The following is a 23,177-nucleotide window of genomic DNA, read 5'->3' as shown; positions in this document are numbered from 1 at the left end:
CCGCATTGCAGGCGAATTCTTTTACTGTCTGAGCCATCCTTGGCCGAAGGGGTGGGGGGGGTGGATTTGCCTAAGTTGGGGGTGTCTCAGATCTGAGGTTAAGTCCTAGTTGGGGAAGGGACAGTAAGAACAGAGGGTGAGGGCCTGGAAGCACAGATGAAAGACCCTGGGGAGGGTGTTCAGGACGATCTCTCAAAGAGGGGTTCTCATTTTATAGATATGAGCCTGAGGCCCGTAGAGGGCAAGCCACTTCTCCACAGTCACAGAAGGACTGTTTGCAGAAACCAGCTTCATACATTCATTCCTTCAGCACAAATTAACGAAGCACCCATTCCAAGCTACACATTGTTCCAAGAGCACAGAATATTTAGCAGTAAACAAAACAAAGACCGCCTGCTCCAAATGTGGGGCTTATTATTCTGAGCGTAATTATGATGAATTGCTAATTATGTTTGCCTCTAAGATTGTAGCAGGAGGGTGATCCCTATTGGGGGCGTCGGGGGGTGCCCCATGAGAGCGCCCCATGAGTCACGGCTTTCTCCAAAGCCCCCACTTCCGTCTTTCTGACCGATTCACCCAGAGTGTTATTGTGGATAAGGTGATCTAGAGCGGGGAAGGAAAGGAAAAGCCCTTTGTACCCGGCAGGGTTGTCAATAAAGTTTTGTCGCCTTAGCAACCGCAGGTCCAGCCGAGTTGGGGGTAGGGGGGATGGAAAGAGAGAACAGAAGTGCGCGCGCATTCACCCCGCCTTCCTGGTCCGCCGTGCCTTTCCTGCTTTCTCCCTCTGGTGGCCGAAGGTTTCGCCAGAGAAAGAGAACAGGGAGGGTGTTACCCTAACGGTGATAGGCGGAGACCTTAGCCATTGGAAGCATGAGTCGCTCCAAGGCTAACCAATCACACTCGGGCTCTGTAGCCGACGGAACACTCCCTCTTTCCTCTTGTACCCAAATAACCCGACGCAAACCCGAGTTTCTCCCGGAGCGACAGCGCTTTCGGCCAATGAGGGAGTCAACTTCTGGTCGTGGGCGGGGATACGTCTCCATGGCAGCAGCGGAGGGACAGGGCCGGCAGCCACTAGGTGCAGTTGGCGGCGCTTTGACGGCAGCGCGGGCGTGGCGGGGTTCTGTAGGGGCACCGGAGGGGGGCGATAGGGGCGGGGCAGAACGGAGCCTGACCAATGGGGCGGCGCAAGCTTCTCGGCAATTGAAGAGTGGCGGAGACGTTGGCCAATGGGAGGCCGTAGTGGCCGTGGCGGGGAGGGCCCGGCGGGGCTAACTGGAGGCGCGGCGACCCGGTCTGACGAGAGCTGGAGGAGGCTGTGGGAGGTGGTGGCAGCCGCGGCGCGGGCGCCTGAGGAGGAGGAGGAGGAGGAGGAGAAGCGGGTGAGGGGCGGCGCGGGGCCCGACCTCTGAGCCCCTTCTCGGCCCCCGCCCCGCGCCGCCTTGGCTCCCGGTCGTCCCCAGCCCCGTCTGTTCCCCGGCCCTCCCGCCCCTCCTCATGTCCAGGCGCCCACGTCTCCTGGCCCTTCGGCGAGCCTCAGGCTGCTCTCGGTGCCCAGCCCCTTCCCTGTGCTTCCTCCCCCAGTCCCCGCTCTCGCGCTTCAGGCCCTTCCCTGGACCCTCAGCTTGCCCTCTGACTCTGCACTCCCGTCCTTGGCCCTCAGGCGCGTCCCCTGCACTCTCGCCGCCTGCCCAGGCCCCTGGAAACCACCCCAGCCTAGGTCTTCCCCAGGCCCGTGTCTGCTCCCCCCAGTTTTCCTCAGCACCTCAGGCCTTTAACCTGGGTTCTCACTGCCTACCCAGGCCTTACCCTGGAGCCCGGGCGCGCTCCTCGCGGCTCTTCAGGGTTCCTTCCTGGAGCCCCAGTTCTCCCCCTGGCCCCGTTTGCTTCTCCAGCCCCGTTGTGGAACCCCTGGACCACCCTCCTCTACCTTCCCAGGACCCTTCCTGGACCTCCAGGTCCTTCTTTGCTTTCGCTGGACCCTTCGTCTCCCTGCTGACTTTTCCTGGGGTCCTCGCTGCGTCCCCAAGCCTCCCCGCGGGCAGCCCGGGCCTTCTCCCTCCCCTGGCTTCTTCCCTGTGGTGTCCGCATTTTGCCTTTTCCCCCTCGCCCCTCTGCAGCTTCAGTTCCGTCCCAGCGCCGTCCCGCAGCGCCCCCTCTTTATTTTTCCTCAGCCTTCGGGTCTCTGCCCCCTTTCCCAGCCGCTGTAGCTCCTGGCCTCTCTCCAGCGCCCCTTCCTCGCAGTCCCCCGTCGACTCCCCGAAGCACCCTGGTGTGGGTGCCGGGCAGGCCTCCGCCGTCGGGGTTAGGAGGCTTGTTTTGTTTTCGTTTTGCTAATCGCCGTCCTTCTCCCGTGTTTTTTCTGGGCCTCTGCCTCTCCACACGTTCCTTTTCTCTCCCCCCTCCCCCCGCTTTGTCCGCGCCCCTCCCCCGGAATCCTTGGAGAGAGAGCAGGTGCTGGAGCCTTCCTCGGCTTTCCCTCCCCTCACCACCCCTCCTCCTCCAGACTGCCTGAGGTTTCACCCCGAGCCTTCCGAGGAGGGCTCCCGAGGCTGCTGGGGAGGGGGGTGGCGGCCGAGGCCGGGAGAGTGGGGGTGGGCTGAGGAACGAGCGGTTCTGGCCGGGCAGGAGCTGCTGCTCGGGGCCCCCTGACTCCCACCTCCTGCAGGACTAAGCCTTCAGGGTTATCCCAGACTGCCAATTACTCAGCCTTCCCTGGTCTGTAGGGACCTTTGCGTGCCTGTGCGCGCGCGCGCGCGCGCGTGTGTGTGTGTGTGTGTGTGTGTACGTGTATATGGGAGTCCTAGGGAATCTGCGTGCACACATGGAGTCTGTGAATGTGTGTGTGTGGGCAAGGAGGGGGGAGTTGTCATAAGTGGTTTATGTCTGCGCTCAGGAGGCTGCGGAGGTGCAGCTACTAAGGATGGTGGCTGGCATTTCTTGGGGGGTCTCCCCAGTGTCAGAAGCACTTGTTGCATTTCGCCTTCACTGAGAGCCCTACGAAGTCAGTACTGCTTCTCTCCCTGCTTTATAGATGAGGAGGCCAAAGGGCCCGCCCCAGGCTCACAGGACTCACAAGTGGCAGAGGGCAAGCACACACGTGGGATCCCAGCGCTGCGCCCCCTGCCTCGCTTTCCCCACCCCCTGCCGCCGCCACCAGAGGCAGCATGGTGCGTAGGGCACCATGGGGCCCGACAGAGTAACCGCTAGAGAACTGTGTGAGAATGACGACCTGGCCACCAGCCTCGTCCTGGACCCCTACCTCGGCTTCCGCACCCACAAGATGAACGTCAGGTGAGGCGACCCGGGGGAGGGTGGACCCAGGGATCTCGGGACCCCTGCCCTGCCACCACCACCCCTCTGCCCCATCCTCCTCTCAGCTCCCAGTGGGGGTGGGGGTGGGGCCTGGGAAGGCCCACAGGGAATAGGCCAAGGCCCTGGGACCCAGGCATGCCCTCTCCCCCAGCCCCGTGCCCCCCCTGCGACGACAGCACCACCTGCGCTCAGCTCTGGAGGCCTTCCTGAGGCAGCGGGACCTGGAGGCTGCGTACCGGGCCCTGACGCTGGGAGGCTGGATGGCCCACTACTTCCAGAGCCGGGGCCCACGGCAGGAAGCTGCCCTCAAGACCCACGTGAGGGAGCCCTCCCCTTTCCTCCCCTTGGCCCTCATGTTCTATCTCCCCTACCTGTCCCAGGCCCTCCGCCCTGTTGGGCAGACCCTCCGCACAGCCCCCCAGGACTCCCTGACTTCCTGTCCACTGGGACCATCTGAAGCAAGGCTCAGAGACTGCTAGGACAGGCGCGCTGGGGGGCCCTCTGAGATGGAGTCTAGCCTCTTCATTTGACAGATGAGGAAACTGAGGCCCCAACAGGGGAAGTGAGCTCCCTGAGGCCACACAGTGAGTCAGTGGCAGAGCAGGACTAGAACCCAGGAGAGAGAGGGCCAAGGACGACCCTGCCCCAGCTCCTCACCCCACCCACCCCCTCACCTCCCCCAGATCTATCGCTACCTCCGCGCCTTCCTGCCTGAAAGTGGCTTCACCATCTTGCCCTGTACCCGTTATTCCATGGAGACAAATGGAGCCAAGATTGTGTCAACTCGCGCATGGTAAGAGGGCAGGACTCGCAGCCCAGGCCTTACAGGAGGCATCTTTCCCCGGGGACTGCTGGGAGAAGACACTCCCTCTCTTGTGGAGGAGACCCAGCACTGCGGCGACAGAGCCACGAAGATGTCGATGTTGAGAGAAAGGACGCGGGGCTTGGCCCCCAGGACCCCCCTGGCCTACCACAGCCCTCTGGGAGATGAGACCCCCCTCCAGCGACCCAGGCTTCCCCGGGCTGCTGGGAAAGGACTGACCTTGTGCCCAAGAGTGCACTGCTGTCCTTTATCTCATCTCCACCAGACCCCCCCCTCCTCAAGTAGCAGTCACTGCTGGGTACGAGGGCAGGACAGTGAGCAAGAAGAACACTGCCCTCTGCTTGCAGTCTAGTGAGAAGGGGGGTGGTAGTGGTGCGCGCTCACAGGGCTGACCACAGTTGCGCAGTGCATCCTGAGCCTGCCTGGGAATTTTGAGAATGTACTTGGGAGCCAGGCCGAGGCTGAGACCCACAGAATGACTGATGGGTCTAGTGAAGAGCCTGGGTGGCGGGGGGCTTCCAGGCAGGACTGGACCGCGGGAAGCTGAGGCAGTGGGCGCCAGAGGAGCCGAGAGTAGGATAGGATGCACGCCAGGCATATGTGGGTGTAGGGCAACAGTGTGACTTTCAGAGACGTTTGGGCAGTGGAGCGCGCTGGCCGGCATCAGTTCTTCCCACAGGAGGCCTGGGATGAGAGGCTCCTGTCCCCAGCGCTGGTGGTTGGGGAGGTACTCACTGATCCACAGCGAGCCGGCTTCTTGGCAGGAAAAAGAACGAGAAGCTGGAGCTGCTGGTGGGCTGCATCGCGGAGCTGCGGGAGGCCGACGAGGAGCTGCTGAGAGCCGGGGAGAACGACTTCAGCATCATGTACTCAACCCGCAAGCGCAGCGCTCAGCTGTGGCTCGGCCCTGCCGCCTTCATCAACCACGGTAGGGGCGGGACTAGGGGCCGACGCGGGGGTGGGGGCGGGGGCGGAGGGGCGTGCCCCAGCTTTTTGGCTCCTCTGACCCGAGTCTCTTCTCTCCCCTGCACCCCCACAACGGGCTCCAGACTGCAAACCCAACTGCAAGGTGAGACCTGGAGGCCCCCACATCCCGGGAGGAAGGGGCACGTGGGGAGGGGCTTTCGGGTTAGTGAAGAGCTAGAAACTGTCGGGGGTCTCCCTACTTCACCGTGCAGCTTCCCACCCGTCCTTGCCGGTACCCGGAGTGAGGAGGGGGCTCTGGTAGAGTCACACTGGGACCCAGTCACACTGCCACCTGCTGGCTGCAGTGCCCCTTCTCCAAACCTTGGCCGGGGGCGGGGCCGGTTGAGGGGGAGGGTGGTGGTGGGCAGACCCCAAATGCCTCTGTGCCTGTTGCCCGGCCTCCCAGGCAGAAGCCCCTGCAGCTGTGATGATAGCAGGAGGTGAGGCGGGGGAGGCCGCGGGGGTGAGGTCAGAGAGAGCCCTGCCCTCCTGGAGATCCAGGGCTCCTCCTGATAGGAGGCCCTGGGAGGCAGAGGGAGGCCCCCCTGCTCTGTGTGTGTGGAGGACTGAGTGCGTGGGAGGGAGTTGAAGGGTGACGCCCAGTAAGGCCTTGGGCGTCTGCCCTACAATTGTGGGCCTCCCTGGCCTTGGCCATCCTCCAGAGCCCCCCACGTGAAGAGGTTGGAGTCCTGGCTCCACCGCCCGGGCCCAAGTTTCTCTTCTCAGATGGGAAAGGATGAGAACTTGCCTGCTGGCACAGCTGTGAAGGCCACTGAGTGTCAGTGTCCTGTGGGGTTTGGAGCACAGACAGTGGGTAGGAGGGAGGGGAGGCAGGGCTTGGTGAGGGGGGTGCCAGCCCCCTCGTGGTGCAGAGCTGAGGCTGTACCAGTCAGAGCCAGGCACTGGAGGAGGAGGAGAGTTTTCCCAGGTGTTGAGGGCGAAGGGGCGCACGCTAGGGCATCTCAGATGGGGCGCCAGGCTGGAGGGCTGGGAGGCCGCGGCACGGGGGCTCCCCTCGTGTGTGAGCTCAGTCACCCCATGGCGGCTCCCGTGGGGTACAGGCTGAGGCTTGGTGGGTAGCCCAGGGCAGGGAGGCCCTGAGGGGCCGGCTCCAGAGGGTTCTTAGGCATGGAGGGAATGTGGACACCTGGCACTGCCTGTTCAGGAGACGCCGGCCAGCTGTCCTGGCGTCAGGCAGGCCGGTGGCCAGGGCCACTCCCAGGTGTGTGTCAGCCTGGGACGAAGAGACCAGTGGACAGATGGACAGGCGGGTGGGTGGGAGTCCCGCCTCTCCCAGAGGAGAAACCTAGAGGCAGGAGCAGGCAGATGACGGGGGGTGGTGATCCGGGACTGGGGCTGGGGTGGACCCGGGCCTGGAGAAGGGGAGACGGCAGAAGCAGGCGTTGCGGGTCTGGCCATTGAGGAGCCAGGGGATGGGCCGGAGGGAGCGGTTTCTGTGCATTGCCAGGCCTGGTTAGGTCATCGTCCTGCAGCGAGGGCGGGAGCCGGCAAAGCAGGGGGGGATCAGGGAGCCAGTGCTGAGTGCAGGCCCTGGGCAGGGCGCGTCCCGGGGCGCGGCCCCTGCCCATCCCAGGGGCAGGCCGTGAGGCCAGGGGCCCAGGCCAGGCCAGGCAGTAGGGGCGGGGAGCCAGGCCACCCCAGGGTGGGGCGCTGAGCCTCTGGCCCCCAGTTTGTGCCTGCAGATGGAAACGCAGCGTGCGTGAAGGTGCTCCGGGACATCGAGCCAGGGGACGAGGTGACCTGTTTCTACGGCGAGGGCTTCTTCGGTGAGAAGAATGAGCACTGTGAATGCTACACCTGTGAAAGGTGGGCCGTGGTCCTTGGGGCCGGGAGCCGGAAGTGCGTCCTCGGAGGCCCAGCCCTCCCTCCTCACCGCCTTCCCACCCCCAGGAGAGGGGAGGGCGCTTTCCGACTGCGGCCCAGGGAGCCCCTGCCGCCCCGACCTCTGGACAAGTACGAGCTCCGGGAGACCAAACGGCGGTTGCAGCAAGGTCTGGACGGGCCCCGGTCCTGTGCCCACCCACCCCCGCCGCGCCGGGACCCCTTCTGCGGTGAGCACGGGGTGGGCGCTGTCCGCGGGCCCGTCCCCTGTCCTGTCTTTGCCCTCTTCCTGTCGTCCCTCCTCCCACGTCACTCCCTGGGTCTGTCCCCTCCGACGACCAGGAAGAGCCTCGGAGGCGGCCAGCCTGAGCAGGAACTGTGCGCCCTTGCGGGAGCCCTGCTCACACAGCTGCCCTTTCCTCTCCCCTCCCCCGGGCCTCCACAGCCGCCTGCCAGCCCCTGCGCCCCCCGCCCTGCAGCGCCCGACTTGATGCCTCACCCCTCTGGCTCCACTGGCTGCCTCAGCCCCAGCTCCGGGTGCGTCCCCGGAGACGCCGACGCCTGCGCCTGCAGCCCCGGCAAGCCCTGCCGCCTCCGGTTCTCCCAGCTGCCCGCGTCTCCCTGCACCGGTGGGGAGGCTGCGGCCCCCACTGCCGCCTACGGGCGGAGGCCCGGGTGGCCTTGGTTCAGGCCCCCCGCGCCTGCTGGGCCCCCCAGCAGGACTGGCACTGGGCCCGGCGCTACGGGCTGCCTTCTGTGGTCCGTGTGGATCTGAGCCGTGTGGTGCCAGCCCTGCCTGCCACTGCCAACCCTGCCCCCTCTGGGACCCCAGGTCCCGTCCCTGTCCCCAAGCAGGCCCTTGCCTTCACCCCCTTCTCCCCACCCAAGCGCCTGCGGCTGGTGGTCAGCCATGGCTCCATTGACTTGGATGTCAACAGCGATGGGCCATGACGGGCTGGACAGGGAGGCCTGGGCCCGGAGAGCAGGATGTCCTTCCTGGTCCCCTCCTGCCCAGCTTCTCGGGGAGCCACCTCTAGAAGGAGCTCTTGGACCTCTGGGAAGGAGTTGACCTTCGATTCCAGCACAGCTTTGACCTGGGGGCAGGTTGGCTTGGACACCCCCAGGGATCTGACCCCTGATCCTTTGTGACTGCTGATCCCTGAGCCACCCCCACCCTGGCAGGGAGCCCTGGCCACTGCCCCCCACCCACCCCCCACCCCCCACTGCCGCCCCCGACCCCAGCCCAGGCCCAGGGCTGAAGGAGCTGTTCCCTGCCCACCACCTTTTGCCCAGGGAGCAAAGCCATAGGGGCAGGGCCGCCCCGCAGGCCTGGGGGAGGTGGGGCTGGCTTGGGTGGCCTCCCTAGACATTGCCCTGTGGGGGAGGGGTCAGTTTGCTCTCAGTCTGTGACTGTCTGAGTGGGGGATGAGGGGGGTTGGCCAGGGGCTTGTCCCCACCACCCCCGTGGGTCTCAGGGAGGCCGGGTGCGACCTCATCTTTCTCATGGTGCTATCCCTGGTGCTACTGGGGTGTGGGGGGTCTCTCCCCTCCCCCACACCAGAATGGGATATGTTGGGGGGTTGGAAGCACTTGAACTTTTTATTTTATTTTATTAAAACGTTGTTACAAGCAGCGTTCTTGAAAGCATTTCATTTTGATTTATGTTCTAAAGAGATGTCCTTTGGGAGAGTGAGACCCTACGCCTTGCTGGGGAGACCAGACTGGGAGGAGGCAGCCCAGACTCTGGGCCCTATAAAGCTTGGGAGGGTGAAAGGACAGTGGACTCTGAGGATGACCAAGTACAGAGGCAAGAATCACACCACCAAACAAACTGTGCTCGTGAAGAATGCTTCCAGACCCATCGTCTCATGCAGGAGGGGAGTCTGCCCATTTTCCAGATGAGATAACTGAGGTCCAACAATTAGAGTGACTCACCCTGGGTCACATGGGGCCAGATCGCCCTTGTCTGAAGTCAGAGTCCCTCATGTGTGTCATCTGGGTTGGCCTTGCCTGGAAAATCCCGTGGATGGAGGAGCCTGGTAGGCTCCAGTCCATGGGGTCGCTAAGAGTCGGGCACGACTGAGCGACTTCACTTTCACTTTTCACTTTCATGCATTGGAGAAGGAAATGGCAACCCACTCCAGTATTCTTGCCTGGAGAACCCCAGGCACAGAGGAGCCTAGTGGGCTGCCCTCTATGGGGTCGCACAGAGTCGGACACGACTGAGGTGACTTAGCAGCAGCAGCAGCTCCATGAGGCCAGGACAATGAATTGTCTTGTTTCTTGAGATCCAGTTCTGTTCTCAGTTCCCCGACCAGGGATTGAACCTGGGGCCATGGCGGTGAAAGCCCAGAATCCTAACCCCTGGACCACCAAAGAACCTCTCCCACCGCCTCGTAATTCTCACCTCAACCCCCTTTTACAGAAATACTAAAAGCTGACAATTAGTGCTTCCTAACACCCGGCACCCACCACCCCAACCCCCTGCAAAGTGTCTTGTGAACATTTTCATTCTTGTTCATTGAGGCCTCATGACCATATCACAAGTGTTGGGGGTCAGGTGTGGGCTGCAGGCCCTGGTTTATCTCCTCCATGACAACCATGGAAAAGTTTATGCTGGAGGCTGACAAGGCCAGGCTGTGTTGGTGAGGAATGTGGAGGGCCTGAGGGGACTGTCGGAAGACCCGGGTGGGCCAACGGGGTGGCCAGTTCAAAGCAGGTGACTATTCTTTTTAACTTTAAAATTTGTTTCATATATATGAAATTTGAAGTGAAAGTTGCTCAGTTGTGTCTGACTCTTGGTGACCCCATGGGCTGTGGCCCATCAAGCTCCTCTGTCCCTGGAATTCTCCAGGCAAGAATATTGGAGTGGGCTGCCATTCCCTTCTCCAGGGGATCTTCCTGACCGAGGGATAGAATCCAGGTCTGCTGCCTTGTAGGCAGACTCTTTACCATCTGAGCCAGCAGGAAAGACCATTTATGTGTAGCCTGTTTGATTCCTTTTAGAACAAGAAGGTGTGTCTTTTTCCATGTGAGTCCTGCTGAACCCTGTTAGCTTTCTCCCTGAGGTTAAAAGTAAGGAGGGAGAGGGCCTCCCAGTCAGCAAGTGGCAGTGAGGAGGATGAAGAGAGACGGCTGACACAGTCACTAAGGAACCCGTCCCTCTAAACAAGCAGAAGTCCATGCTTTCTAGACAAATGTGACAACTGAGGAAGGAGTCAGCCTGGATGGACGCTGGAGGTTCTGAGGTCCTCCTGGAACCCCGTTTCCCATGTAGAGACTGCACATTCACATGCGTGTTCTGAGCCCAGAGGGCTGAGAGCCTTCGTCCAACCCACAGAAGCGTCTGGACCCGAAAACAAGAGAGATGAGAAAGCAGTGATCTGGGTCTCTCATCCTCAGCACTGCTGCCGCCTTAAGCTGCCAGTCCTGTGTCTCAGGACGAGGGCTGGCCTCTCCAGCCTCCACCCAGAGATGCCAGCAGCACCCCCTCCGTGGTGACAAAAATATCTGTGGTCCTTGCCAAATGTACCCCTCGGGGCCAAAGCCAGCCCCCGGCAAGACCTGTGGGCTAGAGTGACAAGATGATAGGGAAGGAGGGAGGGAGGTAATACAACCGATGCCATCATGGCCCCAGGCACCCCGGCGTCTGCCTCCACAGCAGCGCTGCCAAGGTGGCCCCGCACCTCTGCAGATGGTCCCGGAGGGCAGGTGCGTCCGCCTGAGGCCGCAGAGCTGGTACTGGTACCAGCAGAGCTGGTACTCGAGCCCACCGTGAGCCGCCAGGCAGGCGGAGCCCCAGCCTCGACAGGGAGCTGAGAGGCGTCCTTGTGAGCCGGCAGGCCTTGGAATGTCCGGGTGGATCTGGGGCTGGGCAAGCCCCGGGGGAGGGCCGGAGGGTCAAGGCTCAGGCTGAGAACCCCATCATAGACCAGGGGGCCGGAGCAAGGAAACAGGGAGGCTGGCTGGAGGAGAAGGAGAGAGCTGAAAGAAATGGGAAGTAATTCCAGCCCAGAGTCTCAGGAAGTGCCGCACCCTGTCCCTGAGACAGCAGCGGAGCCAGGCAGGACACTCAAGCCTGGCTCCCATTTCTCCCCTTGAGGGCGCTCTCTGACCCTTTTACCCTCGGCCTCCAGGAGCTCCCAGGTGGCACTAGTGGTAAAGAGCCCACCCGCCTGCCAATGCAGGCGAAATGGGTTCAATCCCTGGCTGGGTTGGGAAGATCCCCCTGGAGAAGGGCATGGCAACCCATTCCAGTATTCTTAACTGGAGAATCCCATGGGCAGAGGAGCCTGGTGGGCCACAGTCCATGGGGTCGCAAAGAGTCGGACATGACTGAGGTGACTGAGCACACACCAGAAGCTCCAGGGCCCTGTTGATGGGTTTGGTCATCCTGGGCTTGCGGATCGGGAGGGCAACTGATAGTCAGTCACCCCACCACCCGGTGTGATATTGGGCACCAGAACTGGATCAACATGCTGCAGGTTGTCCAATAGACGGAGATATCACAACCCCTGAGAGCAGCTGGGCTGGACACTGTTCTGGCTCGTCACACGGCATCATCCTACCCACGGCCCTGCAAAGTGTAGGTGTTATCACTGTGATCCGGGTGAGAAGGCCCCAGCCCAGAGGCCTTAGGCCATGGGGCTGGCAGGCTTCAGGGCTGGGACTTGAACCCATGTTCAGAGCTCATCAGGCTCTGAGGTCTTTGGGAAAGAGGCAGGTACCAGAGGGGAAATCGGCTCTGTGCCCACAGGAGGCCCAGGGCTCGGTTCAGCAGTGGCTTCCATGGGATGGTGCAGTGGGTGGACAGAGCACAGCGCCTGGATGGCTCATGGAGCAAACGGTTTTGTGATTCTGTGATCCTGAACCTGTCAGGGGAGGCAGGAGCGCAGAGGGGACGGGAAGAGGGTGGTGTTGATGAGAGGAGGCTGGAAGAGGGTGAGGATGGAGAGGAGGGGAGCGGGGAGGGGAGCAGGGATGCAGGTGGGGGGAGGGGTGGGGGACGGGAGATGCCGGAGGCCTCCATTTCCTTTGTCCTAGGAGGCTGACCTGGGGGTTTCAGGATGCAGCCGGGCAAAGCTGGCCCGGGAGTGGTGGAGGAGGTGTTCACAGCCAGGGTTTGGGGCCTGAGAGCGTTGGTCTGCTGGCTGGAGGTGAGGTGGGTCTGTCCCTGCCCTGGGCTCAGGCATCCAGGGGACAGAGGTGGCCAGCAAGGAGGCTGGGCGAGTCAGAACGTCCCAGAGGTGGTGGAGGGATGGGGCCGGGATCCTGGCCCCAGAGGGGAAGAAGGGGCAACGGGAAGGGGCTGCGGCGGAACTGGCGCCTGGGGAGGTCGGGAGGCTGGCTGCGGCCGCGGCCACACAGGTGTCAGACCCTGTGCTTGGCACTACCTGGCTGACCTCAGCGAGTGTTCAGACGGCCTCCGGTCCGTGCTGTGACTCAGAGCTGCCTTGCCCGCGTGGCACCGCGGCTTGCTTTCTTCCCCGAGGCAGCGCCACCTCTGTTCAGGCCAGAGGTCTGCAGGTCAGCAGAGGTCGCGAGAACGCCTCACACCGCACCCCCTCCCCGGCCCCCCGCCATAGCTTCCAGCCTGTCTGTCTGTCTGAGTCCACACCCTGTGCCCTCATTTGCCCGGGTGCCTTGCAAGTTGTGGTCTGAGAGCGGGAGCCTGAGGCCAATCGTGGGAAATGGCACGTTGGAGTGTGCCCTGGGGAGGGGGGCGATGAGGGCAGTGTAGAGGGGTGGGGGGGGGAGTGGAGGCAGCTGTTCTCCCCCCAGCTCACCCAGCCCCTCCCGTCGTCCCACCTCTCCTGATAATGGGGTTTGCACCATCTCTCTGCGCAGCTGGAGAAACTGAGGTGATGCAGGTCAGGAGGCTTTTGGCGGGGGAGGGGGGGGGCGCCAGGAAGTCATCACGTGATTAGTAATAGCTACCTCTGAACCCTGGGGTTGAATGGGGGCCCTGTGAGATCACTGCAGGCAGAGTCTGGGGGTCTGGGCTGCCCCAAGAGGCTGACAGCTTCAAGAGGAAACAGTCAAATCCACCCCACCCCCACTCCCATGTCCATCTAGGGCAGGACCCGGCTAGAAGCCCCAGGCTCCAGGTTCTGTCCAGGGTCACTCAGCCTGGCTCAGGGCAATGGTGGTGGCGGTGGAGGTGGCCGGAGAGGTGGCATTTTGAGAGGCATCTGGAATCAGGATGAACCTCACCATTGTTGTGCCTGAGCTTGGCTGAGGGCAGGCTCAGAGACGGAGTGGGGTTGGGGCAAAGAATAATTCAGCCTGGAGCTCCGAGTGTCTTGGAGGAGCTCACAGGGAGGGGTTGGCAGGAGAAACTGAAGTGACATGTGTTTAAGCAGAGAAGGCTGCTCCTGGCCATGGACAGGTGCTGAAAAGACCGAGGGGACCAGGCGGCGCACCCTGTTGGGAGAAGCTCAAGTGATGGGTTCCAGGACGGGAGGGGAGGGGAGTCAAAGGGGACTGGGGGCAAGGGAAAGGTGGAGAGCCAGGAATGGTCTGGAGCAGGGAGGGAGAGACAGGGTCAGTGCTGGGTGGTATAAACATTGCTCTTCTGTACCTGAGATGGGATGGAGGGGTGGGACTGGTGGCCCAGGAAGGGAAGAGGACCCTGAGGGACTTGAGTAACAAGTGGGGGACTGAGAGGCAGGAGGACCTTGGAGTGCTGGGACTCAGAGAGCCAAGGCAGACCCTGCTGGAGCAGGGTTGGGGGGGTGGCGGGGGAGCTGGGAAGGGGACAGGAGGGGCTCCCTCACCCCTCCCACGACTGGAACCAGTAGTGTCAGCGGCAGGGTACAGGAAGGGCCTCCCGACGCTCCCCTGCCTTACCGACAAGACATTAATACCAACAGTAACACAACTTTATTTGAGACTTAAAGACGGGGCGGAGCGGGGTGAGATTTGGGGTGGTGGGGCCCATTTTCCGGGAGACGAGAGGATGGGGCGGGGAATGTCACTGGGGCTGATTCTTCGGAGGAGAAGCCACGTTCAGACCGTTAGATTTTCCCAGCGAAAGTCCCGTCCTTGATCTGCTCTTTCCAGCGCTGCACCTGGGGGTGGGGAAGAGGGGAGTGAGCGCCGTCCTAACTCAGCCGACCCATCCACCCTCGCCCGGCCCATCCGTGCGGCCCTCTGTCCGCTCACCCAGCTGATGGGGCACAGCGAGTGGTACACGCGGAAGTAGTACTCGCAGGGCTGTGTGCTCTTTCCGCGGCGGTTCATGGTCTTGATGCAGCGATGGTAGTCTGCCGACGGGGGCGGGGCGGGGCGAGCAGGTGGGTAGTCCCGCCCCCACGGGAGGCCCCGCCCTCCCGCCAGGCCTGCACTCTCCCCGCCCCCCGTAGCCACGCCCTCCGAGAGGGCCAGCCCCGCCTCCTCCCCGCAAGACCCCGCCTATCCTCTCTTCCCTCCCTTCCAGGACCCTGTCTCACGCCTCCAGGATAGGCCCCGCCCCTTCTGAGATTCAATCCCAGCCCAACCTGGAGGGCCCCGCTCCACCCTCCAAGGCCCCGCCCACCTCCCATAATCCCGCCCCTTCCACGACTCGGACTTTCCTCTTCCAGGCAAGGCTCTGCTCCTCCCTCGATCCGCCCTTCCACGGGACGATCCCGCCCCCTTTAAATGAGGCCCCGCCCCTACCTGGTAGGCCCCGCCCCTTCCGAGTCAGTCCCAGCCCAACCTGGAGGACCCGCTCCTCCCTCGCCCCGCCCCTCCACGGAACGAGCCACCCCTTTAAAATAGGCCCCACCCATCACCGGTAGGCCCCCGCCCCTCCGGCCGTCGCCGGCTCCCCCTTCTACCCCAACCTGACCCGCTCCTCCCTCGCCCCGCCCCTCCACGGAGCGATCCCGCCCCTTTTAAATAAGGCCACGCCTCTTCAAAGAGGCCCCGCCCCTCCGGCCGTCGCCGGCTTTCTCTCCACCTCAACGGTCTCCGCGTCCCAGTGCGGGGCGCGCCCCTCCCCGCCTCGCACCTTCTCTCACCCACCGCCCCTGACCTGGCCCACGAGGTCTTACCCAGGAAGTTCTGGTAGCAGTTGCGGGTCTGGTTCTGGTTGGGGAAGCGCGGGTCGAAAGGCGGCGTTGGCCATTTCCCCTTGCAGGGCTTTGGGCACTCAGCACCCAGCATCGGCGAAGGCGGAGCTGCGGGAAGGGGTGGGCTCCGTGGGGCCGACCCGCGACCCTCGCTTCCCCCGGCTCCTAACGCTCGCCCCGAAGCCCAGCCCCCGTCCCCACCTGTCCGGCGCTCAGCAGACCGTCGGCGGGTCGCTGGGTCAGCTGTGCCTGTGGCTCCGTCGGGGGTGGCCCTTGCTGTAGAGTCTGGAGGGTCCCAGCCCAGGAAGCACTACCCCTCGGGCCCGATTGGCTGGGCCCCCCGGAGCCCCAGCCAATGGGATCCGCTGCGCTGCAGGAAACGTTGCGGGACGCCAAGCTAGGGTTGGTGTGAACGATCCCCCCTCCGCCGCCCGCCGCCCCTTCTGGGGCCGACGCGCGCACACAGGCAGCAGTCGCTACTCACTCAGGCCGAGTCTCAGACTCCGGCTTTTAATCTCCGCGAAGCTGGGGCACCATGCGGGCTCTCCCGGGCCTCGGCTCCCGCCCCCCGCCCCGTCCCCTATATAAACGTATAGATAGCTCTGGTCTCTACCCGACAAGAAGCACCCCGCCCCCGCCCGGCCTTTTTAGCAACCTGCTTCTTACAGTAGAGGTGCACAGCACCTGGGGGCCTGTGAGGAAGAGGAAAGAGCCAGGGTAAGGGCCGGGCTCTTGGACGCCAGGGCCAGGTGTCAGGCGTCAGGCGGACCTACAGGGCTCAGGGGCTACCTGGCCCCGCTAGGCTCCTCTGGACACTGGTGACTGAAGTCGAGTCCGTCGCATCCCACTATTGAGACTGCTGCGAGTGCGGCCTGCTGGAGAGAGAGAGAGAGAAAGCAAGCTAGAGAGAGCTTGGGGGACCCGCGGGGAGAGAGTAGTGAGTGTCGATGGGGGGCGTTCCTGCTCCAGGGCCCGGCAAGCCTGACCTGGAACCCATGTTTCCTCCAAGGTCCCTCCTAGATTTCCCTCCCTCCTGCCTCCTCTGTATCAAGCCTGACTCTGGGTCCTTCACCCCAGCATCCAAATGCACTAACATCTCCTTTCTCTCAAGAAGTCCTCTCATGTCCCACATCCTAAACCAGCTTCCTCTTCAGGTTCCTCCTTCCCTTCCAGGGAATTCCTTGGAAAGAGCTGGTGAACGCCTCCTCTCCTATTCCCCTCTTTACGTGTGTGTGTGTGTGTGTGTGTAACGACTGGGGAAATACACACCCTGCAAAAATTACCACTGTAATGATTTGAAAGTGTGCAACTCAGTGGCATTAAATTGCACTCATAATGTTGTGCAACCACATAGTTCCCAGGACGTTTTCATCACCCCAGAAGGAAACCTCACATCCTTGAGGCAGTTGCTCCCCACCCTTTGCAGCTCCCGGCAGGCAGCCACCAATCTGTTTCCTGTCTCTTGGGATTTACCTCATCTGGACGTTTTGTGCAAACCACATCGTACACAACGTGGCCTTGTGTCTGGCTTCTTTCACTCAGCCACGTTTTCAAGAGTTGCAGCTCGGTGATCCTGCCCCGTGCTCTCCTGAGCCTACCCCATTCAAGTCCTCCCTCTTCCCCTCCTTGCTGTTAAATCCAGAGGTTCTGTCTCCTCCCATCTTCCTTCATCTGCTTGCAGCATTCGACACACGGCTACTCCCATGATGTTCCTGGTCGTTTTCTTCACTTGGTGGGTTCAGGAGGCTTTTCCGTGCTCACCCTCTCTGACCATGTTTCCCCTTTCCCTAAACACTGTGGACCCTGTCTCCGCCTGCCCTCGCTCGCTGGTGACCTTCCAGGCTCATAGCTTGCGGAAGCTGTCCACGTGCGGGTGAGTCCCCACATCATTCTAGACTTGTGTCCAGCAGCTTACCCCACGTCCTTACCTGACATCTCAGAGGCGAGATGTCCAGGATGGAATTCCCAGTCTTCTCCCTAACACCTGCTCCACCCACAGCCTCTGCTGCCGCACCTTCCTGGTGTCCCAGATCTCAAACCTCAAGGTCACCCTTGGTGCCGTAGCAAACACGCACAGCCCATGAGCTGGCCCGTGGGCTCAACCATCAGAGCATCTGCAGAGCCCTACTCCTCCGTACTCCCATCCCCACCCCTCTGGTCCAAGCCACCATCACCCTGTGCCTCGGTCACCATGGCAACGGCCTGTCCCACTCCTCTCCCAGCATCCACCCGTCCCCCTCCACCTCTCCTTCAGCCAGAGAGCGTCCTTTCTAATATACGTAAGTTCCAGCCGTCCTGCTCAAAACCCTCCAGGGCCACTCAGCAGCAAACCCACACCACTTCAGGTGGCCTGCAAGGCCCCACATGACCGTGATTCCCACAGCGGGACGTCCCAGAGCTCCACGTCGGCACGGCACATCACATACTCTCCTGCCTCAGGGCTGTTCTTTCTGAAGGGAACGGATTTCCCCAGATGTCCGCACAGCTTCTTCACCTCCCTCCTTGAGATCTTCACACAGATGACACCAGCTCATTGAGGCCCTCCTGGCCCAACTCAACCTGGTACCGGAACCTGCCTACCCCCACGCCTAACTCTCCCTACCCTGCGATGTGCCCAGAGTCCCTCCTGCCTTCTAACATATGATACAATTGATGTGGATTCTGTTGTCAGAGTTGCCAACCTCAGCACTACTGTGATTTTGTGGGGCACCATCCCTTACACTGTGGGATGTTGAGGGGTATCCCTGGGCTCCACCCCAAAGATTCCAGGAGCAACCCCCTCCCGGAATTGCTCAGTGCCATGTCCCTAGTGCATAGAATGATGCCTGGCACCTGGTCGATGCTCACTCTACGCTGAGAGCCCAGAGGGAAGTAAAGGAAAGAGGGAGTGAGCCCCCTGCCTCCTCGTGGACACCAGGTAGACAGGATCATGGCTACCGCCAAATACCTGGGTGAAGGAGTGAAGGCGCCCAGCTCCTTCTTTATCTTCTCCACCTTGGAGGCCTCATCCTTCATACTCTCAATTTCCAAGAGGGTGGGCAGGAGGATCTCCAGGTTTGACCCCACTGTGGCCACAGGGCCCTGGTCTGGTCCCCTCTCAGGCTCTTGAGACACTCTCCTGGGCTGCTGGGAGACCCTGGCCTCCATCTTTGAGATGGGGGTCAGTGAGGTGGGTGACTCAGGTATGTCCTCCCACCTCGTGGAGGGCAGAGGGATAGGAGTCTGAGAGGCAACATTCATCTTGGGGCTGCTGGCCGCACGCCTGGGGCGAGAGGACACGTTGGAAGGTCCCTTTGAGTCCTGGGGCATCTCCTCCACCCTCACCCCCAACTTCGGCTGCTCCCTGACCCCCACCAGCGTCTCCTCCAGCATGGACAAATGGGTGGGGCCGAGGGGTACTCTGCCCATCATGGACAAGTCACACCCCTGTGAAGTTGAGAGCCAGGATGGCAGGTTGACCAGAGCCGACCTCAAGGTGGGGTCCTTGGAGCCAGTGATAATCATCAGCTTGGCAAGGGTGAGCCCTTCCACGGAGAAGGGCCTGGTCTGCTCCTGAGGGGCTTGTTGGATGGCCAGTTTCTTGGTCTTGACCCACTTCTTCTGCTGCCCCACCTCCTTGGATTTGAAGCCTGGCATGTCCAGATCAATCTCCTCCTTCATCATGTGGACCCTGTCTTCTAGCTTTCCCTTGCCCTTCAAGCCGTCCACGGCGATCTCCTGGGCCCTGCGGATCAGGACTTCCTCTGACTTCTCGGTGGTTGTGAAAGGCACCTCCACGGTTGTTTTCTGAGTTCTCATCTCTACCACATTCTTCTCCTTGGTGCCCATCAACTTCACCCGCTCTGGCTTCTCTTCAGGCTTCCTCTTCTCAAGCACACCCCCTCTGTGGCTTCTGGAGGGCACCACGCTGACGCTGTCAGGGCCCAGTGTCATGCGGTGTTGGGTGGGTGAGGTCAGACCCTTCTGGGATGAGGCAGGTAGGAACACAGATTTCCTGTTGGGAGCAGGGTGGGAAACAGCCTTTGGGGAAACACCAAGTGTTCCTGGGGCCCTCTGAGATGGCACAGCCATGACTGGGGGCTTCTGGGGGATGGCTGGTGCATGACGGGGTTTCTGAGATGGGCCAGGCATGGCTGGGGCCTTTTGGGGAACTGTTGGTACATGAGGGGGCTTCTGAAATGGGGCCTTTTGGGGAACAGGAGGATAAGCTGTGGCTTTCTGGGAGGGGCCGGGTGCACTGGACATCTGCAGTGCAGCAGGCATGGCTGAGACCCTCTTGGACTGGTCAAGGATGAATGGAGCCTTATGAGGGGCAGTGGGCACGTCTAGGGGCTTCCAGTTGGGTGGCAGAGGCCTGGCCTTCTTGTTGAAACTGGGGAAGTCGGGAGTGTAGGCAGCCGGGTGGATGGAGCAGCTGGACATGGTGCTGGTCTCAGGGTCCATCAGGTTGTCCACATGCTGCTGCCATGCACACATATCCAGGCCGTCACAGGTGCCCAGCAGGGGCATTTCAGGGCTGTCCTCCGAGATACAGTGTAAAGGGGTCTCCAGTAAGCCTGCCAGGCATGCGCCACCCTCAGAGTCAGAGCAACCCTGTGGGTGGGAGACGCAAGGGGAGTGGTGGTCAGGCCGCTGGAGACGGTCAGGCCGCTGGAGACGCCCAGACTCCGGCTGCGGCCCCTCCGCCCTCAGACCCCGGGGTCCAGGTCCCTGGCCCCTCCCCCCTCAGACTCGGGGGTGCAGGCCCCCCGCCCTCCTCCTCAGACCTGGGGGTCCAGGCCCCCAGCCCCTCCTCCCTCAGACCCTGGGGTCCAGGCCCCCCGCCCCTCCTGCTCTGTCTCAAGCGTTGCCCCAGCCCTGGGTATACAACTGCCTTGGGAGAAGACTCCGTGTGGTCCGGTGTGTTGGAAATGATGCTGAAGATGGTCCGAATGGTGATGCTGGGCTTCTCTGGGGGTTAGGGGGAGGGGATGCAGGGAGAGAACAGTCTGAGCCCTCCGCAGAAGGGTCAGAATTTTGGGGGTCCATTCATGGAGGGGGGTGTGTGCTCACCAGAAACTTGGATTTCAGTCTTCGGTCTGCCAGAGGGGAGGTCGGGTTGGGGCCTGCAGGGGAAATTTGGTGTGAGTCTGGCAGCTTCTGCACCGAGACCCACCCCCCGGCCCCCTTGCCCTGCTGGGCAACAAGGCCCTGAGCCTACTTCTTTTCTGTGGATTTCTTCCTGGCGTCCACGTGCTGCAGCTGGGACCACACGAGAGGCAGAGAGTCGCCCACGGCCTGAGACTTGAATTTGCGCTTGAGGGTCTGGCGGTGTGTGTGTGCAGGGGTGGTCAGCAGGTGCAGCCCCTCAACCCCTCACGCCCCACCCTGCTCTCCCCGATCCCTTGCCTCCCCAGGCCCAGCGGCCCACTCACCTTGGCCTTCTGTCTCTGAGCTGTCAGAATCTTGTAAGGAAAGGTGGGCTCGGCAGTCGTGACTGGAAAGAGACGGACCCGTCAGGTCAATGACCCAGGGATGATGGGCGGAGGCCCCGAGGAGACTCTTGGGGGCACTCAGCCAGGGGACAGAGGGGAAGAGAGGGACTGCTGGGGCTCCATCCACGCCTAACGGAGGAGCTGAGACTGGGGGGTGGGCCCAGTGGATGCTCCAGCCAGCTCACCTGAATGTCTGTGGTGGGACGGGACCTGTGGAAGGGGAGGGGAGGCAGTCAGGAAGGGGTCTCCTCCTGGTGTCCACATCTCCACCACCTCCCCAGTCCAGACCCCCCAGCTCCTCCCCCCTCAGACCCGGGGGTCCAGGCCCCCAGCCCCTCCTCCCTCAGACCCGGGGGTCCAGACTCCCAGCCCCCTTCCCAGGGCTCCTATACTTTCATGGCTTTTGCTCCTGACTCGCTCTGGAATCTAGAACCATGGCTGCCCCCAGGGGTCCGTGGGGGTCAGGGCCGCACCTGGAGGCGCCAGGTGGAGGCAGGAGGCCCTAGGTGGGAGAGGCCCGTGGGGGGCCTGTGCAGGGTCCTGGGGGCCCAGGAAGTGGCGGGCTGCTGGAGCTGGCTTATCAGGCGCATCCAGCGGTCGAACAGGAAGCCGACCTCGCTGTCGGGGGCGTCCAGCTCTAGGTAGTAGTAGCGGCCTGTGACCAGGCGCAGCTTCAGGCGCCAGGCGGACAGGTCGTGGACGTAGAGGTGGGCCAGGTCCAGCGGGATCATCCTGGGAGGGGGAGACAGCGGCGGTGGAGCACGCGCCGGGGGGCGCGGGGGGCCGGCGGAGATAGAGCGCGCCCCCGGGGCGGGGCACGCGGGCGCGGATGGAGGCACCTGGTGAGGACGAGGTTGGAGCACTCCCTGTCCTCGGGGGGCTGCGCCATCAGCAGCATGTCCGGCAGTACCAAGCCTGGCAGGGAGGCGGCCACGCCCATGGTCACTCGGTTGGTCCTGTGGTGCACGTACACCGGGGCCCCTCGATTGGTTACCTGGGGGGTCCAGGGAGAGAGGCTGGGACCACTCGGGTCTCTTACGCTCCTCTGGCTCCCCCACAGCGAGCCTCCCACCCCCGTCAAGCCTCCCAGCTGCCTCTTGCCCGCCGAATCCCCCAGCCCGGGTCGGGGGGTCTCCCGCCCCTCCTGTCCCTCTTCCGCCCGCGGGGCGCAGAGACCCGGGGACCTGGACGAAGTTACTCTCGAACATGGGCAGCGGGCGGAGGGGCAAGTGCTCCCCCTGCTGGAGGGTCTTCTGCAGCTCGCCCAGAGTGGGGACCCACTGCGGGGGGCCCCGGAGCGGCTCCGGACGCCTCATGTTCCGGAGCCGGTTCATGGCCGCTGCAGAAAGGACGGGTCACCCGGGGGCGCGGAGGCAGGGACCCGGCACCCCGACGCCTGGCTGCCCCGGCCCCCGTCCCAGCCCACCGGGCCCAGCCCCTCGGACTTCAGCTGCTCCAGCGGGTGGAGCTTCCCCAGGGCTCGGGCATGGCCCTCCAGGGGTGGTCCGCGCCGGCGTGGGGAGGAGCCTTCCTCGGGGCTTTGTGACCTCATGGACCACAGGTGCGGCGCTCCCTGGGAACTCCCCAGGGACAGTGGGCTCCCTTCTCCTCCTCCTGGGACCCTGCCCCGGAGTCGCAAGGGCTGGGGTGGGTGAATCAGAATACCCCCTGCAGACCTAAACTAGACAACCCAGGGCCCTGGGAGGGTCCCTCTGGGAGGCTGTAAACAGATAATTAAATCCAAGGGTTTCTGACTCTTAAAGAGGGGGAGGCTTCAGTTACAGTCCCCACTTGCCAATGACCCTTTGCCAGACCCGGGGGAGGGTCCATGCTGCCAGGGGCCTCAGTTTCCCTGTATCTAACTTGTGTCTGTGGTAGTGGTTGCCGTACATTGTTACAACGAACTTGTAACGGCCCAGTGCTGTATGTTCCGACATCAGGTTTGGAATGAGCCAGACTGGGCAGAGTCAAACTGACTCTCCCTAGCTGTGTGGCCTGTTCCCTCCTCTGTAAAATGAGGGGGGTGGGTACTGGGGAGTGCAGGGAATCTTGTAAATAAAACCCCACACTTAGGGCCTGGCCCAGAGAAGGCCTGCAGTGAATAGTCATTCTTGTCCCTTTCTGAGGTCTTTTGAGGAGGGTGGGTGCTGCTACTCTGTCATTCTAAATATAGTGTTTTGCAAAATACGTGGTCATTGTAATAAAAATTCTGGAAAATACAGAGAAGCACAAATAATAAAAGTCACCAGCAACCCCACCCCCACCTTCTACCTGAGCTGGCCATTGCCAACATTTTGGTGTATTTCCTTCTAGGGTTTTAAGATAATCCATATATCTATCCCTATCTACATACCTACATGTGTAAACACACACAACGGGGATCACAGTGGTTTGTAGCCTGCTCCTCCTATGCCAAAGGCAGGCTCTGTTAACATCTCTCTTCACGGCTGCCATGTTCTGTCACATAGATAGGCACTATAATTTATATAACCATCCCCTACTATTGGGCACCTAGTCTGTTTTCAATTTGCTGTTGTAAACACTGCCATAAAGGACAGCCTTGAACTTGCAACTTTGCCCTGTACTAGTAAACTTCTAGACTCTTTCATTAAGTATTTATTGAGTGCCTATGAAGTGCTGGCCACCAGGTAAGGCTCAGAAGCAGCACCAAGAACTCATGGTCTCTGGGGGTGACCCAGAGAG

At 62.0% G+C, this 23,177-nt stretch overlaps 3 protein-coding genes across 4 annotated transcripts; 1 reads left to right on the top strand and 2 right to left on the bottom strand.

Moving 5' to 3' along the window:
* Positions 1–1,294: 1,294 nt before the first annotated feature.
* Positions 1,295–8,578, top strand: KMT5C (lysine methyltransferase 5C). Of its 2 annotated transcripts, none has more exons than XM_070387161.1 (9): positions 1,295–1,382; positions 3,035–3,294; positions 3,467–3,632; positions 3,999–4,108; positions 4,903–5,066; positions 5,188–5,207; positions 6,795–6,931; positions 7,016–7,116; positions 7,392–8,578. In XM_070387161.1, exons 2-9 carry the CDS (start codon positions 3,185–3,187, stop codon positions 7,895–7,897), a joined length of 1,314 nt encoding a protein of 437 aa, XP_070243262.1. In that variant the 5' UTR covers positions 1,295–1,382; positions 3,035–3,184; the 3' UTR covers positions 7,898–8,578. The 2 variants fall into 2 exon arrangements, with proteins under 2 accessions (XP_070243262.1, XP_070243261.1); XM_070387160.1 differs by having other exon boundaries at positions 7,016–7,176.
* Positions 8,579–13,821: 5,243 nt separating this feature from the next.
* Positions 13,822–15,422, bottom strand: COX6B2 (cytochrome c oxidase subunit 6B2). The gene is made up of 4 exons (XM_070386791.1): positions 15,202–15,422; positions 14,983–15,108; positions 14,111–14,211; positions 13,822–14,016 (listed from the first exon to the last, which is right to left on the bottom strand). Exons 2-4 carry the CDS (start codon positions 15,092–15,094, stop codon positions 13,963–13,965), a joined length of 267 nt encoding a protein of 88 aa, XP_070242892.1. The 5' UTR covers positions 15,095–15,108; positions 15,202–15,422; the 3' UTR covers positions 13,822–13,962.
* Positions 15,423–15,673: 251 nt separating this feature from the next.
* Positions 15,674–21,808, bottom strand: GARIN5B (golgi associated RAB2 interactor family member 5B). Its single transcript, XM_070388370.1, has 10 exons — positions 21,659–21,808; positions 21,314–21,468; positions 20,948–21,206; positions 20,660–20,684; positions 20,415–20,476; positions 20,201–20,304; positions 20,053–20,105; positions 19,868–19,950; positions 17,948–19,593; positions 15,674–15,875 (listed from the first exon to the last, which is right to left on the bottom strand). The coding sequence occupies exons 1-10, from the start codon at positions 21,806–21,808 to the stop codon at positions 15,848–15,850; spliced, it is 2,565 nt and encodes an 854-aa protein (XP_070244471.1). The 3' UTR covers positions 15,674–15,847.
* Between the last annotated feature and the right edge of the window lie 1,369 nt (positions 21,809–23,177).

The sequence above is a fragment of the Bos mutus genome, chromosome 18 (assembly GCF_027580195.1).
Source record: "Bos mutus isolate GX-2022 chromosome 18, NWIPB_WYAK_1.1, whole genome shotgun sequence".
Taxonomy (NCBI): domain Eukaryota; kingdom Metazoa; phylum Chordata; class Mammalia; order Artiodactyla; family Bovidae; genus Bos; species Bos mutus.
This window is presented reverse-complemented; position numbering and strand designations above follow the sequence as displayed.

Bases quoted from the DNA above. Each gene is read 5' to 3' on its own strand.
- KMT5C (XM_070387160.1), top strand. From the start codon at position 3,185: ATGGGGCCCGACAGAGTAACCGCTAGAGAACTGTGTGAGAATGACGAC. The intron at 3,633-3,998 runs GTGAGGGAGCCC...CACCTCCCCCAG, and splicing joins AAGCTGCCCTCAAGACCCAC to ATCTATCGCTACCTCCGCGC. The intron at 6,932-7,015 runs GTGGGCCGTGGT...TCCCACCCCCAG, and splicing joins GAATGCTACACCTGTGAAAG to GAGAGGGGAGGGCGCTTTCC.
- COX6B2 (XM_070386791.1), bottom strand. From the start codon at position 15,094: ATGCTGGGTGCTGAGTGCCCAAAGCCCTGCAAGGGGAAATGGCCAACG. The intron at 14,212-14,982 runs GTAAGACCTCGT...CCCCGTCGGCAG, and splicing joins CTGCTACCAGAACTTCCTGG to ACTACCATCGCTGCATCAAG. The intron at 14,017-14,110 runs GTGAGCGGACAG...CCCCACCCCCAG, and splicing joins CGCTGTGCCCCATCAGCTGG to GTGCAGCGCTGGAAAGAGCA.
- GARIN5B (XM_070388370.1), bottom strand. From the start codon at position 21,808: ATGAACCGGCTCCGGAACATGAGGCGTCCGGAGCCGCTCCGGGGCCCC. The intron at 20,305-20,414 runs GTGAGTGGGCCG...ACACACCGCCAG, and splicing joins CTCAGAGACAGAAGGCCAAG to ACCCTCAAGCGCAAATTCAA. The intron at 15,876-17,947 runs GTATTTGGCGGT...CTCTCTCTCCAG, and splicing joins GCCTTCACTCCTTCACCCAG to CAGGCCGCACTCGCAGCAGT.